The sequence below is a fragment of the Hemiscyllium ocellatum genome, chromosome 45, assembly GCF_020745735.1.
Source record: "Hemiscyllium ocellatum isolate sHemOce1 chromosome 45, sHemOce1.pat.X.cur, whole genome shotgun sequence".
Lineage (NCBI taxonomy): Eukaryota > Metazoa > Chordata > Chondrichthyes > Orectolobiformes > Hemiscylliidae > Hemiscyllium > Hemiscyllium ocellatum.
In genome coordinates this window covers 17,385,434-17,400,522 of record NC_083445.1, presented here as the reverse complement: position 1 = coordinate 17,400,522, position 15,089 = coordinate 17,385,434, and the positions used below count along the sequence as shown (strand labels likewise).

General features: G+C 46.1%; 1 protein-coding gene across 5 annotated transcripts in view; it reads left to right on the top strand.

The window, feature by feature from the left end:
* LOC132835961 (adhesion G protein-coupled receptor E2-like) overlaps positions 1–15,089 on the top strand; it is a 110,126-nt gene that overhangs the window by 75,631 nt on the left and 19,406 nt on the right. For all 5 annotated transcript variants that reach the window (XM_060855116.1, XM_060855119.1, XM_060855117.1 and 2 more), the window contains 5 exons: positions 263–385; positions 3,886–4,063; positions 5,156–5,275; positions 7,731–7,903; positions 13,108–13,278. In XM_060855116.1, the coding sequence (XP_060711099.1) occupies positions 263–385; positions 3,886–4,063; positions 5,156–5,275; positions 7,731–7,903; positions 13,108–13,278 (765 nt within the window). The remainder of the gene's footprint in view (positions 1–262; positions 386–3,885; positions 4,064–5,155; positions 5,276–7,730; positions 7,904–13,107; positions 13,279–15,089) is intronic.

The following is a 15,089-nucleotide window of genomic DNA, read 5'->3' as shown; positions in this document are numbered from 1 at the left end:
GTCTGTTTCCGTGTTGTATGATTCTATGAGTGTACTCGGTGAGAAATGTAATCCCTGTGATACGCAGCACCATAGCAAATCCACTCACTCAATAAAGCAGCTTCAAGCAAAGATTCAGGATGGAGGTGGAACCATGGGAAGAATATTGAACTGCGGGTTACAGCAATGACTGGGACAGATTTGGTAGTGCACGTGCAATTTCTACCCTGGAATTCTCCAGTGCAATAATATGAACTTACTTGACTCTCTCTCTCTCTCCCAGGGAAACAGTTCAGCTCCTGAGCATGATGATCCAACCTGCTCATTCATCAGCTTCTTCCGTGCCTATAATGTGTGTGAAAAACTGCACAGTCAAGAGGACTTTGATTTTGAGGAGAACCTGAAGGTGAGCATTGGGAAAGGGAAGTTAAACAAATGTAGGATGTAATGTCGGAAATTGTATCTCCGCGGAACTCTGATTTAGGGCCTCACTTGTAATTCATTTTGATTTACCAAAACTTTAAAAAGGACATGAAGAAGGTAGTACATTTGCCCTTATTAGTCAGTGCATTGAGTTGGGAGGTCATGTTGCCACTGTACATGACATTGGTTAGGCCACTTTTGGGATACTGTATTCAATTCTGGTCTTCTTCCTACAAGAGGGATGTTGTGAAACTTGAAAGGGTTCAGAAACGATTTGCAAGGATGTTGCCAGGGTTGGAGGATCTGAGTTATAGGGAGAGGCTGAAAAGGCTGGGGCTGTTTTCCCTGGAGCGTCGGAGGCTGAGGGGTGACCTTATAGAGATCTATAAAATCATGAGGGGCATGGATTGGGTGAATAGACAAGGTCTTTTCCCGGGGATAGAAGAGTCCAGAACTAGGGGGCACAGGTTTAACGTGAGGGGGAAAGATTTAAAAGTGACCTAAGGGGCAACTTTTTCATACAGAGGGTGGTACATGTATGGAATGAGCTGCCAGAGGAAGTGGGGGAGGCTGGTACAATTACAGCATTTGAAAGGCATGTGGATGGGTATATGAATAGGAAGGGTTTAGAGGGATATGGGCCGGGTGCTGGCAAATGGGACTAGATTAGATTGGGATATCTAGTCAGCATGGCCAAATTGGACTGAAAAGTCTCTTTCATACTGTACAACCCTGTGACTCTATGATTCAATTGTCCATTAAAAGTGTTTCTATATCTTTAATGCTGATGTGCTTATCCATGTGTTTCAATGCATCTACACTTTGTCCCAAATCCTCTCACTTGCAAATTCTGTCTTTTAAGCAAGTGATTTCTCCCGAATTCACGCGATTGGATTTATTAGTGACCATCTCTGATTATAATCTTACCCACAACTCAACACATGTTCTCTCGGCAGGTACTATCAAATCCTTTCATAATTATTTATTCCATCTCCATCCCTCTTGAATTAAAATCCACTTTCTCCCTGTGTGTTAGTACTTCTCAGAATGTAACCATGAGGTCAGTCCATCAAATCATTTCTTTCATTTGTTCATGTGATGTGGGCATCTCTGCCTGGACTGTTATTTATTGCTCATCCCTAGTTGTCCCATTGAGAAGGTGGGGGTGAGCTGCCTTCTTGACCCCCTGCAATCCATCTGCTGTGGGTTGACCCACAATGCCCTTAGGAAGGGAATTCCAGGATTTTGACCCAACGACAGTGAAGGAATGGCGATATATTTCCAAGTCAGGATAGTGAGTGGCTTGGAAAGGAACTTGCAGGGGGTGGTGTTCCCCATGTATCTGCTGCCCTTGTCCTTCTAGATGGAAATGGTCTTAGGTTTGGAAGGTGCTGTGTAAGGAGCCTCGGTGAATTTCTGCTGTGTATTTTATAGATAGTACACACTGCTGCTACTGAGTGTCGGTGGTGGAGGGAGTAGATGCTTGTGGATGTGGTGCCAATCAAGCAGAGGCTGCTTTGTCCTGGATGGTGTTGAGCCTCTTGAGTGTTGTTGGAGCTGTACTCATCCAGACAAGTGGGGAGTATTCTATCCCACTGCTGTCTTGTGCCTTGTAGATGGTGGACAGGCTTTGATGTGTCAGGGGGTGAGTTACTTGCTGCAGTGTCCTTAGTCTCTGACCTGCTCTTGTAGCTTCAGTATTGATATGACCAATCCAGTTCAATTGCTGGTCAATGATAACCCCCAGGATGTTGATAGTGGGAGATTCAATGATGATAACACCATTACATGTCAAAGGGAGACAATGACATTGCTTGTTAAAGATGGTATTTGCCTGGCACGAGTGTGAGACCAATGCTACTTGCTAACTGTCAGCTCAAACCTGGACATTGTCCAAGTCTCTCTCGCCAAATTACGTGGAAATTAGAAAGAACTTTTTCTTAATAAAATAGCCTTTACCATCTTTACTGAAGAGAAACATTATCGCCCAAAGGGGGGTGGGAATCTGGAATTCTCTGCCTGTAAAGGTGAGAGAGGCAGAAACCCCATCACATTCAAGAAATCTTTCGAAGTGCTCTTCCAATAACAAGGCCATGGGTTCAGTGCTTGGAAATGGCATTAAAATAGATAGCCTGGGTCAAAGAGCCTTTCTCCTGCTGAAGATCTCTGTGATGTAAGAAACCTTTAAAAATCCGAAATTCCCTTAACCAAAGTACAAGGGAACAACTGAAAGTGAATGAATGGCAGAACACTGGGTCACTTAGAGGAACAGAGAGACCTTGGGGTAATTATTTACAGATCTCTGAAGTCAGCAGAGCATGTGGATAGGATAATTCAGGAGGCAGGGTAAAACCAATGACTGCAGATGCTGGAAACCAGATTCTAGATTAGAGTGGTGCTGGAAAAGCACAGCAGTTCAGGCAGCATCCGAGGAGCAGGAGAGTCAACATTTCCAGCAAAAGCCTAATTCAGGAGGCCTTTGGGACAATTGCCTTCATCACTCGTGGTGTATAGTATAAATGCAAGGAGGTAATGTTGGAGTTGTACAGAGCGTTGGTTAGGCCACACCTGGAGAATTGTGTGCAGTTCTGGTCGCCTCACTACAGGAAGGATGTGATAGCACTGGAGGGGGGACAGAGGAGGTTCATCAGGATGTTGCCTGGGATGGAGAAGTTGAGCAATGAGGAGAGACGAGATAGGCTTGGACTGTTTCCTCTGGAACAGAGAAGATGGGGGATATGATTGAGGAACATAGGATTATGAGGAGTATGGACTGGGTGAGCAGGGAGCAGCTGTTCCCCTAATTTGAGGGGGTCAGTCATGAGGAGGCATTGTTTTCGGATAACGGGCAAAGGATTCAGAGGGGATTTGGGGAAAAGAAACTACTTCACACATCAGGTGTTGGGAATCTGGAGTGCATCGCCTGGGAAGGTAGTGGAGGCCGGAAACCTTTAAAAACATATTGGGATGAGTACCTCGAATATCATGACATGCAAGGGTATGGGACAACTGGTGCGCAGTTAGTGGTAGCTAGGACGGTGCAGACTCGATGGGCGAAGGGCCTTATCTGCTCTGTATGACTTCATGACAGTTGCCAGGCTGAGATTGATGGGTGTGGAGGAAAGCTGAAGAACAGAGCTGAAATGCAGACCAATTGGGACTGAATGATTCAGGCAGTTGAATAGGCTCTTCCTGTCAATGTTCACAACCATCAGAAATCTCAACCTCTTTCCAATCCAACTCATCGCTGTCCAGCACTTGCTCTGACCAACTTGCTGTTCCTCTCGATCCAAACCCTTATCGTTTCCATCGTTTTGCTTGACATTTCCAACGTCTGCCGTCGGCCGGACAGAAATCCACCCTCCCTTTTGCATCATAATTCTGTTTTTAATGCAAATCCATTTCAGTGCAGAGTTGCAACACAGCCTGTTACCTGAAGTGAATGAATTGTAGCCGCGTTGATGGGACTGTTTCATCCTGTAGAACCTCACCTCGCTAACAGAGGAGCTGCTCAGAAACCAGTCCCACTTGGAAAATCTGGGCGGGCAGGATCGACAGAGAGCCCTGGAGGTATCCTTACAGACCATTGAAAGCTCAGTGATGGCCTTGGCGTACACACTCAGTGATCAGGAAAAGAAGAACATGGCGTTTGGAAATATCGGTAAGAAACCCAGAAGGTGACACCAAGTGGAAAGAAATAAATGAAAGATGAGCGTATTGGGCCTCCATCTTAGGAACAGGAGTAGACCATTCAGCTCCTCAAGCCTGATCTGCCCTTCAACGAGATCACAGAATCCCTACAATGCATGTAGAGGCCAATCGGCCCTTTGAGTCTGCACTGGCCCTTCAATGAACATCCCACCCTATCCCCACACTTTAAACCATAGCTAACACTGATGAAGAGCTTATGTTTGAAAGGTCGACTCTCCTGACCAGCTGTGTTTTTCCAGCACCGCACTTTTTGACTTTGATCTCCAGCCCTCACTGCCTGCACATCCCTGGATAATTCGAGCAATTTAAGTATGGCCAATCCACCTAACCTGCACATCTTTGGACTACGGGAGAAAACAACAGCACCCAGAGCCCTGTCGCTGTAAGGCAACAGTGTGAACCATTGAGCCACCCGCCCACTGTACTGTCCTCATGCCTGATCTGTGGCCGAGCCCCATGTGCCTGCCATTGGCCCATATCCCTTAATATTTTTGCTTAACAAAAGTTTATGGATCTCAGGTTTAAAATTAACCACTGATCCAACATCTGCTGCCATTTGTGGTTGAGAGTTCACCATTTCCAGGGGGATGAGTCTTTTTCAAAATCATGCCATGGGGATAACTTCCATCTGTTCAGGATGGCTTCAATTTAACATCTTTTTTTAAAACTCACAGACCCCAGAGACATTCATAGAGTTCAATACCTGATCAGCCATCATTGAATTGAATGACTAGTACAGTTTCAAAGGGCTGAATGGCTTCTGATTTTCCTCAAGTCTGGCACACTTATTGGGATAGTGCAGGGATATGGCAAAGGAGTGGCCATGGTCGCGTTGGATAACGGAGCACGGTCGAGGGGCTGAATGGCCTAATCCAGTTCCTAACGCCTCTGTTCCTGGGATAGTGAAAATTGGTCAAACTCTCGGTCAGCTAAAGGGATAGTCTTTTAGAAGTAGAGAGCTCCGAGCTGTGTCCAATACATCCGGCTTTTTCCGTGCTGTGCTGCTGTAAACATTTACCAGCCTTCATGCTCCTTTCCTTAGAGGTTGAAATGGAGGTGCTACGAGGACGTAACTTTACACACGAGGAAACTGCATCGCTGTCGGCGAAGGGGAACCAGATGAACATCCACTGGCGGGCGGTTACTGACAGAGAGGATTCTGGTAAATCCCTCATTTGGTCCCTCAATAACTGTCTAATACCATAACAGTCATTATCTCACTAATGTACAGTCCATGGCAACCCCTTTACAAGAGTCCACCGATCACCCAGCCACCAACTTGCACGAGATGGTGAGGATTCCTGTCAAGTGCTGCTGGAGGGTGATGTTGACAGAGGGGTCAATGTTGGCCAGGACAATGGAGCAAGCTTTAATCCATGATCCAGTCTCTGGTGTGGGGCTTAATCCCACAACATTATGACTCTCGAGACAAGAGTGTTACCGTAATTGACAACGATGAGAGACTGACAGAAAGAAGCTTCAAATGAGAGGCAGACAGACACAGGGCAGGCAGCAATATGGAGAATAAGTGAGAGAAAGACATTTTGAGAAGGTGATAGTGAAGAAGCTTATCTAAGATTACAAAGAGCTCTTGACCAATTGGGTCAATGGGCTGAGATGGGGTTTAATTTGGATAAAGGTATGATATTGCTTTTTGGCAAAACAAACAGAGGGTGGGAGTGGATGGAAAGGATTCAGCCTGGAGCTCGGTGACCAGTGGTGTTCCACAGGGATCTGTTCTGGGACTTTGTGATTTTTATCAATGAATTGGATGAGGAAATGGACGGGAGGATTAGTAAGTTGGTGGAGTTGTGGATAGTGTGGAGGGCTGTTGTAAGTTGCAACGGGACATTGACAGGGTGCAGAGCTGGGCTGAGGAGTTGCAGATGGAGTTTAACCTGGAAAAGTGTGACATGATTAATTTTGGAAGGTTGAATTTGAAGGCAGATTGCAGGGTTAAAGGCAGGATTCTTGGCAGCGTGGAGGAACAAAGGATCATGGGGTCCATGTCCTTAATCCCTCAAAGTTGCCACCCAAGTTGATAGGATTGTTAAGAAGGTGTAAGGTGATTTGGCTTTCATTAGCATGGAGGTTGAGTAGAAAAGCCAGGATGTTATGCTGCAGCTCTATAAAGCCCCTGTTGGACCACACTTGGAATATTGTGTTCAGTTCAGGTCACCTCATGATAGGAAGGATGTGGAAACTTTAGAGAGGGTGCAGAGGAGATTTACCAGGATGCTGCCTGGACTGGAGGGCATGTTTTATGAAGAAGCTCAGGCTTTTCTCATTGGAGCGAAGAAGGGCGAGAGGTGACTTGATCGAGGTGTACACGATGGTGAGAGGCATAGATAGAGCAGATGGCCAGAGACATTTTTCCAGGACGGAAATATCTATCATGAGGAGGCATAATTTTAAGGTGGTTAGAGGAAGGTTTGGAGCAGATGTCAGAGGTAGGTTCTTTACACAGAGAGTGGCGGGGGTGTGGACTGCACTGCTGGCAGAGGTAGGAGAGCCAGGGACATTCAAGCGACTCTTGGATAGGCACATGGATGATCGTACAATGAAGTGTATGTAGGTTAGTCTGATCTTAGGGTAGGATAAAAGGCCGGCACAACATCGAGGGCTGAAGGGCCTGTTCTGTGCTGTTCTATGGTCTATGTTCAATGGAAGACTAGCACAATTATTGGTAGGACTCTGGATGGTGTTGCAAAAGAAAAAAACTAGGGACATATTTTTAAGGTGAGAGGAGAAAGGTTTGGAGGGATATGGGCCAAAAATAGGAAAGTGGGGCTAGTTTAGTTTGGGAATGTGGTTTGCCTGGATTGGTTGGACTGAAGGGTTTGTTTCCATGCTGTATGACTTTATAACTCTTTTCCTATTCTCTGAAACATGGCCGTGAAATCCTGTTATCAATAAAGACTTGCCAGTGTTGCAGTATTGAGGTGTAATCACCATAGTCATGAAGGGTAAAGCTCATCAGTCCCCAGCAGCCTCTGAATGGTGCCAGTCGCCTGATCAAGCAGACTCCACCATGTTCAGAGTGGGCTAAACATGGCCAAAAACCATGAGGTTTCTAATTTATCACAGGCTCCCCAGCTGGAGACCCTTTGGCGTTGTGAGTTTGGACTGGTCAGAGTTAGGGACTGGGCCATTTTCTCAGCTCTGCCCTGATTGAGATGTCATGAGACCATAAGACATCGGAACAGGAAATAGGGTCGAGGGAGGCCTCTCGGGCCTGCTCCACTCTTCAATTACAACGTGGCTGATCTGTCCCAGGCCTCACGTCCTCCTACATGCTGGTTCCTCTACCTCAGAAAGGCGAATGTTCAGCCACAACATTTCTTCAATCTGATACTTTCTCTCATTCGGTGTAATAGTCACAGAGTCTTAGCAATGTGCAGCACAGAAACAGACCCTTTGGTCCAACTCGTCCATGCTGACCCAGATATCCGAACCTAATCTAGTTTGTTTTGCCAGCACATGGCCCATATCCCTCTAAATCCTTCCTAGGCCTGGGAAAGGCTCATCCACAATAAGCAAAGGGTTGCGGAGTCCCGGGTGTTGTTGCTATGGTAACCGTGTGGCTGGGATATTGACTGCTCGCTCCACCTTGGCAGGTTTCGCCAGCGTGGCGCTCATCGCCTTCTCGGAGATGGAGTCGGTGCTGAACGGCTCCTTGGACAGTGATGGTGGCCTGTCCCTGAATTCTCACGTTGTGACCGTCACCTCCTCCCACAAGGGCAGGCAGGCCCTCGCTGAGCCTGTTAACATCACCTTCCGGAACGAGCGAGTAAGTGAGACACCGGCGAGGCTGAGAAAACAGGCCCCTCGGCCCATTTGATCGTTGCTGGCCCTTTCACAGTGTCCATCACATAGCGGGCAGGTGCTTACCCAGCGCTGGGGCGGGATCGTAGAATCCCTACAGTGTGGAAGCAGCCCATTCAGCCCATCAAGTCCACACCAGCCTTCCGAGCTGCGTCCCACCCCCCTCCCTCCCTGCATTTCCCATGGCTAACCCACCTGGTCTGCACATCCCTGGATGGTTTAGCATGGCCAATCCACCTAATCTGCATGTCTTTGGATCGTGAGAGGAAACTGGAGCACCCAGAGGAAGCCCACACAGACACAGGGAAGAACATGCAAACTCCACACAGACAGTTACCCGAGGGTGGAATTGATCCCAAGTCTCTAGCACTGTGAGGCAGCAGTGCTAACCACTGAGCCAATGTGCCACCCAGGTACTGTGTTGTCAAATGGGCCTCATTATTGCTGGAGTCTTGCCAAATGTTCTTAAGGTACGCACAGTCCCCCAGTTTGCCTTTAATGGAAAGGACAGGCCCAGATTTCTGCACTGAGCAAAAATTGTTATTTATGTTATGTGATTGGACTATAGTTGCGAGTGAACAAACATGAACTATTGACATATAACACAACTAACCCTTTAATCTCCTCATACCTTCCCCCCACCCCTCCCATCCACAAACAGACGAAATGGGGATGAGAAAATGGGCCATTTTCCCGAGAAACGAGAGAGTTGAATGGTGGCTGGAATAACTGCACAGAGGCCGGTATCCCATCACCAGGCCATCCTTTACTTATACGTGCACATTAACCTGGCTAGCTCAGAGCCAGCTCCTAGAGTGAACAGAACCCCCCGACACTCCTGTCTATCTCTGTCAGCCAGGGCTCCCTAATTGGACCGCATTAACAGCCCCAGTCAGGGCACTCATATTCTAAGAGGTCCACCTGGCTGTCCACGTTACAATAACTGATCCTACTTCGAGTAACCAGAATGTCTATCCAACTCCTGTTGGATAAAGTGTGTGAGAAGGAATTAGATTGAACTAAAAATGAACAAACAGAGGCATTTCCAAAAAGCTATTCTTGTTTCATCCTTTATTTCTTGACTTTTCTAATACCCATCTCCTTTCACCCAACACCACGCACTGGCCTACCTCCCTTTTATTTTCTCCTGTACCTCTCATTCTATGATAGACCATCCCTTTGGTTCTTCCCCAGTGCTATATTCTGCATGGTGGCTCAATGGTTATCACTGCTGCCTCATAGCGCCAGGGACTCTGGTTCGATCCCTGTGTGGGGTTTGCACATTGTCCCTGTATCTGGGTGGGTTTCCTCCGGGTGCTCTGGTTTCCTCCCAGATTCCTGAAGAAGGGCTCATGCCCGAAACGTCGACTCTCCTGCTCCTTGGATGCTGCCTGACCTGCTGTGCTTTTCCAGCAACACATTTTCAACTCTGATCTGCAGTCCTCGCTTTTTCCTCCCACAGTCCAAAGATGTGAAGGTTAAGTGGACTGGTGTTGGGAATTATCCCCTGATGTGTAGTCTAGGTGAGTTGGAAATGCAGGATTATAGGGTAGACTGTGGGTGTGGGTGGTATGCTCTATGATAGGTTGGTGCAAATTGGATGGACTGAATGGTCTCTTTGTGCACTGTAGGGATTCTATGATTCTTAAAACACCTCCTTCCAGTCATGACAAAACCTAAAGAATTAACTGTTTCTCTCTATCTCTCTCCCTGTTGAGTAATTCCAGGGATTTCTGCATTTACTTGGGGTGAGAGTTACTCACCATCATGTTGCATATGAACAACCCCTTGTGTGGATTCAAAATAACAGACAGCATCTAAATGTAAGACCATAAGAGTTAGGTCACACAGTCCCTTGAGATTGTGGTACCATTTGTGAAAGACCAAGGTCTTTTACAGACATTGGTTAGGCCACTTTTGGAAAACTGTATTCAGTTCTGGTCTCCTGCTGTTGGACAGATGTTCATAAACTTGAAAGAGTGCAGGAAAGATTTGCAAGAATGTTACCAGGGTTGGAGGGTTGAAGTTACAGAGAGAAGTTATATATTTTCCCTGGTGCGTCAGGGGCTGAGAGGTGACCTGATAGAGGTTTATAAAATCATGAGGGGAATGGATAGGGTGAATAGCCACAGGCTTTTCCCCAGGATAGATTAACCAAGGTCTTCTCTCCAGGGTAATGAGAACTAAAGGGCATAGGTTTAGGGAGAGAGGTGAAAGATTTAAAAGGGACTTATAGAGCAGCTTTTTCACATAGAGGATGTGCATGTATGGAATGAGCTCCCAGAGGAGGTGGTGGAGGCTGGTACAATTACAACATTTAAAAGACATTTGTATGGGTATATGAACAGGAAGGGTTTGGAGGGATGTGGGCCAAGTGCTGTCAAATAGGATGAGATTAGATTAGGACATCTGGCTGGCATGGACGAGTTGGACTGAAGGGAGTAGGGGAGTCTAAAACTAGAGGGCGTAGGTTTAAGGTGAGAGGGAAAAGATTTAAAAAGGGCCTGTGAGGCAACATTTTCACGCAGAGAGTTGTGTGTGTATGGAATAAGCTGCCAGAGGAAGTGGTGGAGGCTGGTACAATTACAACATTTAAAAGGCATCTGGATGGATATGTGTCTAAGGAGGGTTAGAGGGATGTGGGCCAAGTGCTGGCAAATGGGACTAGATTAGGTTAGGATATTTGGGTGGCATGGACACTTTGGAAGGGTTTGTTTCTGTGCTGGACATCCCCATGACTCCATGACTCTATCCAAAGCTAGACTTCTAGACTCGAACATTTGCCTTTTAATCTTTCCTGGTGTCTTCTTTAACAGAGCTTCTCCTTTGTTCACTCACATCTCCCTCACATCCCACATCTTCTGCTTCCCTTAAAGCATGTCCTCTTACTCCTGAGAAGGCTGAGATTGTCTGCCAGAATAATTATCTCTTTTCTCCTCAAGGGTGCTTCCTAATATCCACCCCCTGTTCAGCCTTTGTACAATATCATATTTTTCAGTGGGTTCACCTCTCATTCTGAAGCAGTAGTCAATCTACAGGTAGACTCTGTGTTGCAAATGGGTTCCATTCCAGAGTCTGTTTGCAAGTCAGAGCAATGTAAAAAGGCCATCCTTAAATCCGAGAATCATTCATAAGTTAGATCTTTAAAATTACACCCCGTGTGGGATTGCGTTTGAATGTCAAATGATCATAAATAAGGGAGCACCATGAAGATATTCTGCTCTGATTGTCTTCTGTGTCTGACACTCCATTTGCTGCCAACACAAAGAACGCTGGAGAAACTCAGCAGGCCTGGCAGCATCTGTGGAGAGAGACACAGAGTTCGCATTTCGAGTCCGGTATGACTCTTTGGGAGAATGGAGTACAGTGCAGAACAACAGTTCGACAGAAGACCCTTCTTGGATTTAAAGCGTTAAATCTGTTTCTCTCTCCACGGATGCTGCCAGACCTGCTGAGTTTCTCCAGCATTCTCTGTGTTTGCCTCTGATTTGCAGTGCCTGCAGTATTTTTTTCTATTTGAGTGTTTTCGCCAAAGCTGGACGTGGCTGCAGTACAATTCCCCCTACGGTTATGTTCCACACTGTAGGGAATCTGATATAATCATAACCATCTGCCCTTCCTTCAGTTGTTGAAGCAAGATTGTGTGTGTGGGAGCAGGGAATGCGATGTCCTGATGAAATGAGCAGAAACGGTGGTGTCCTGTGTTGAGCAGTCGATAAGGTGCCATCCCAAAGTTTACTCCACAAGGTAAGAGTATGTGGTGCAGGGATGAACTGATGACTTGCTGTACCTGCGCACTAACTTTAAGATTCATGTACTGGGACTTGTGGATCCCTCGACACCATTACGGTCTGCACCCTCTGTCCATTCAAACAATACACTGCTTTTCACCAAAGTGGACAAGTCACATTTATCCAGGTTATACTCCAGCTGCTATATTTTTCCCACTCCCTTGACCAGTCTCTATCCCTTTGCAGACTTTCTCCCTCTCATTCACAACTTTCCTTCCGACCGGTCTTGGAGTCGTCAACAAATGGCCCCATTGTCCAAATCATGAATCAGGAGTCAGCACTCCTCAGGATACTCTCCATTAGTTACAGCTTCCCAAGCTGGAACAGCTCCCAGCCTAGCCACGCTGTTTCTTGTTAGGTGACCAATCCATTACTCCTGATAATCAGTTCATCCCTGCACCATACACACTTACCTTGTGTAGCAAAGGTTGATATGGCACCTTATCGACTGCTCAACACAGGACACCACCGTTTCTGCTCATTTCATCAGGATGTCGCATTCCCTGCACCCCTCCACCCCTCACACACACACACAATCTTGCTTCAACAACTGAAGGAAGGGCAGATGGTTATGATTATATCAGATTCCTACAGTGTGGAAACAGGCCATTTGGCCCAACAAGTCCACACCTATCCTCCAAAGAGTAACCCACCCAGACCCATTCACCTCCCCTATATTTGCCCCTGACTAATGTACCTTACTGGGCAATTTAGCACAGCCAATTCACCTGACCTACACAGTTTTAGACTGTGTGGGGAAACCAGAGCAAACCCACGCAGACATGGGGAGAATATGCAAACTCCATACAGACAGTCGCCTGAGGCTGGAATTGAACCCAGGTCCCTGCTGCTGTGAGGCAGCAGTGCTAACCACTGAGCCACCATGCCATTATGTTGTTCAGGGAGTAGGATATGGTGGAGATATGTTGCTGCCAAGGCAATGGTTTTGTTTAAGGAGGCAACTCAATGGATGGTTCTTTTGACCAAAGCCTAACCACTGAGAGGTTTATAAAATCACAAGGGGTGTGGATAAGTTGAATTGCAAGGACATGTTCCATTGGGGTGGGGGAGTTGCAGATTAGGGACCATATTTTTAAGGTGAGAGGAGAAAGATTTAAAAAGGACACGTGCGGCAACTTTTTCACACTGTGTAGGAGGAAAGAGCTGCCACAAGAAATGATGGACGTAGGCACAGTGAGAACATTTAAACGACATTTGGATATGTGCATGAATAGGAAAGGTTTGGAGGAATATAGGCCAAACACAGGCAGGTGGGATCAGTTTAGATTGGGAACACGGCTGGTGTGGTCTATTTGGACCGAAGGGTCTGTTTCCGTGCTGTATAACTTTCTGATTCTTTAATATATTCTTGATCCAGGAGAAGAAGCCTCGAGTCAAAGTTGTCTGCATCTCCCTGAACCGTACAAGAAGCAGAAACCATTGGTCCCAGCAAGGCTGCACTGTGGTAAATTCGAACACCACACACACGATGTGCAGGTGCACGCACCTAACCAGCTTTGCAGTGCTGATGGCACTGTATGAGACCCAGGTACATTTACATCGCAAAACACAACCAACTGAAAGCTGCAAGATTTCTCATGCAGTCTAATGTTTACCAATGTATTGTCCGCGTTCATGATTTGTTGATTTAACTGCAAGTGACAGTGTACGGATGCACGATGAAATGATAGAGTTGGCAGAAATACTTCAGAAACTGACTGCACACACCACTTACTGGACAGAGCATGTAACTACAATGTTATAAGCAATTGTTTACATACACAATCTCCATTCTGAATGTTAATATGAGTGCTTTCAGTGCTAGACATTGGCATGACCACAAACCATGAGAACAGGAAGTTGAGTAGAGTGTGTGGACAGACTTGCGTGTGGTGTGTTAGTCATACAGTCATCCAGCACGGGAACAGACGCTGTGGTCTGACCAGTCCCTGCTGACCATAATCCTAAACCGGTCCCACCTGCCTGCTCCTGGTCCATATCTGTCCAAACCCTTCCTGTTCATGTACTTATCCAAATGTCTTTTGAACATTTTAACTGTACTCACATCCACCATTTCCTCAGGATGTTCATTCCACATGCGAACCACCCACTGCGTAAACAATTTTGCTCCATGTCTTTTTAATATCTCTCTCCTCTTACCGTAAAATTGTGTAGTCTAGTCTTGAAATCCCCTGTCTGAGTGAAAAGACAACTACCATTAACTCTATCTACATCCCTCGGGTGACTATCCTCCAAGGCGGAGTTCAGGACAAGCAGCAGCAAAAAGTGGCCAAGTAGAGGCTGATAGGGAGGGACTTACCGGGACCTTGGGTTCATGTCACATTATAGGTGACTACCATTGCACTACACACACACACACACACACACACACACACACGCACTCCAATACACACACATACATACAGACACACGTATATACAGGCACGCACACAGACACACTTACATACATTCCTACAGACACACACACTCTCACACTCACACATGCATCCTTCCACAGACTTAAACACTTTACACTCACACACACACACACATATACAACTCTCTCTCACAGACACTCTCAGCCCCCCACCCCAGACACATGCACATTCCTACAGACACACTCACTTTCACACACACACATGCATCCTCTCACAGACTTGGACACTTTACACTGACGCACGCACGCACGCGCGCGCGCACACACACACACACACACACACAAACACACACACAAAAACCTCACATACACACATACGCATTTACGTTTGTGGGGTGAATTTGTACTTGTAGAGTTACATTGCACTTTGCTCAAAAACTGCATGAATCCATGTAGGACTTTGTTAACTCACTTTTTAGATTAGAATCAGTCTAAACATTATTACACAGACAGAGAACACAGGGAGCTAACACCTTCAACATCTTATCTGGTCTGACACCAATTGTTACAAAGAGGTAAAAACAATGACCAATTGTTACAGTTAAACTGAGAATGTAACGTTTCTTTAAAAAGTTTTATGATTTACATGTGAAAGTAGCGAAACTATCATGGTCATTCTAACAGATGAGAGACTCAACAAACAGTCAAGGTATTTTTCAAAGTATAATTTCAGTTACGTCATACTGTCAACTTTTGCTATAAATTCTGTGCCTTACAGTGGTGTCCTCCAGAATCACCTGATGAAGGAGCGTTGCTCCAAAAGCTAGTGCTTCCAATTAACCTGTAGGACTATAATCTGGTGTTGTGTGATTTTTAACTTTGCACACCCCAGTCCAATACCAGCATCTCCAAATCATACCCCACTCATGATTTTAAAAGCTTCTATAAGTCACCTCTCAATCTCTTACACTCCCATGAAAAAC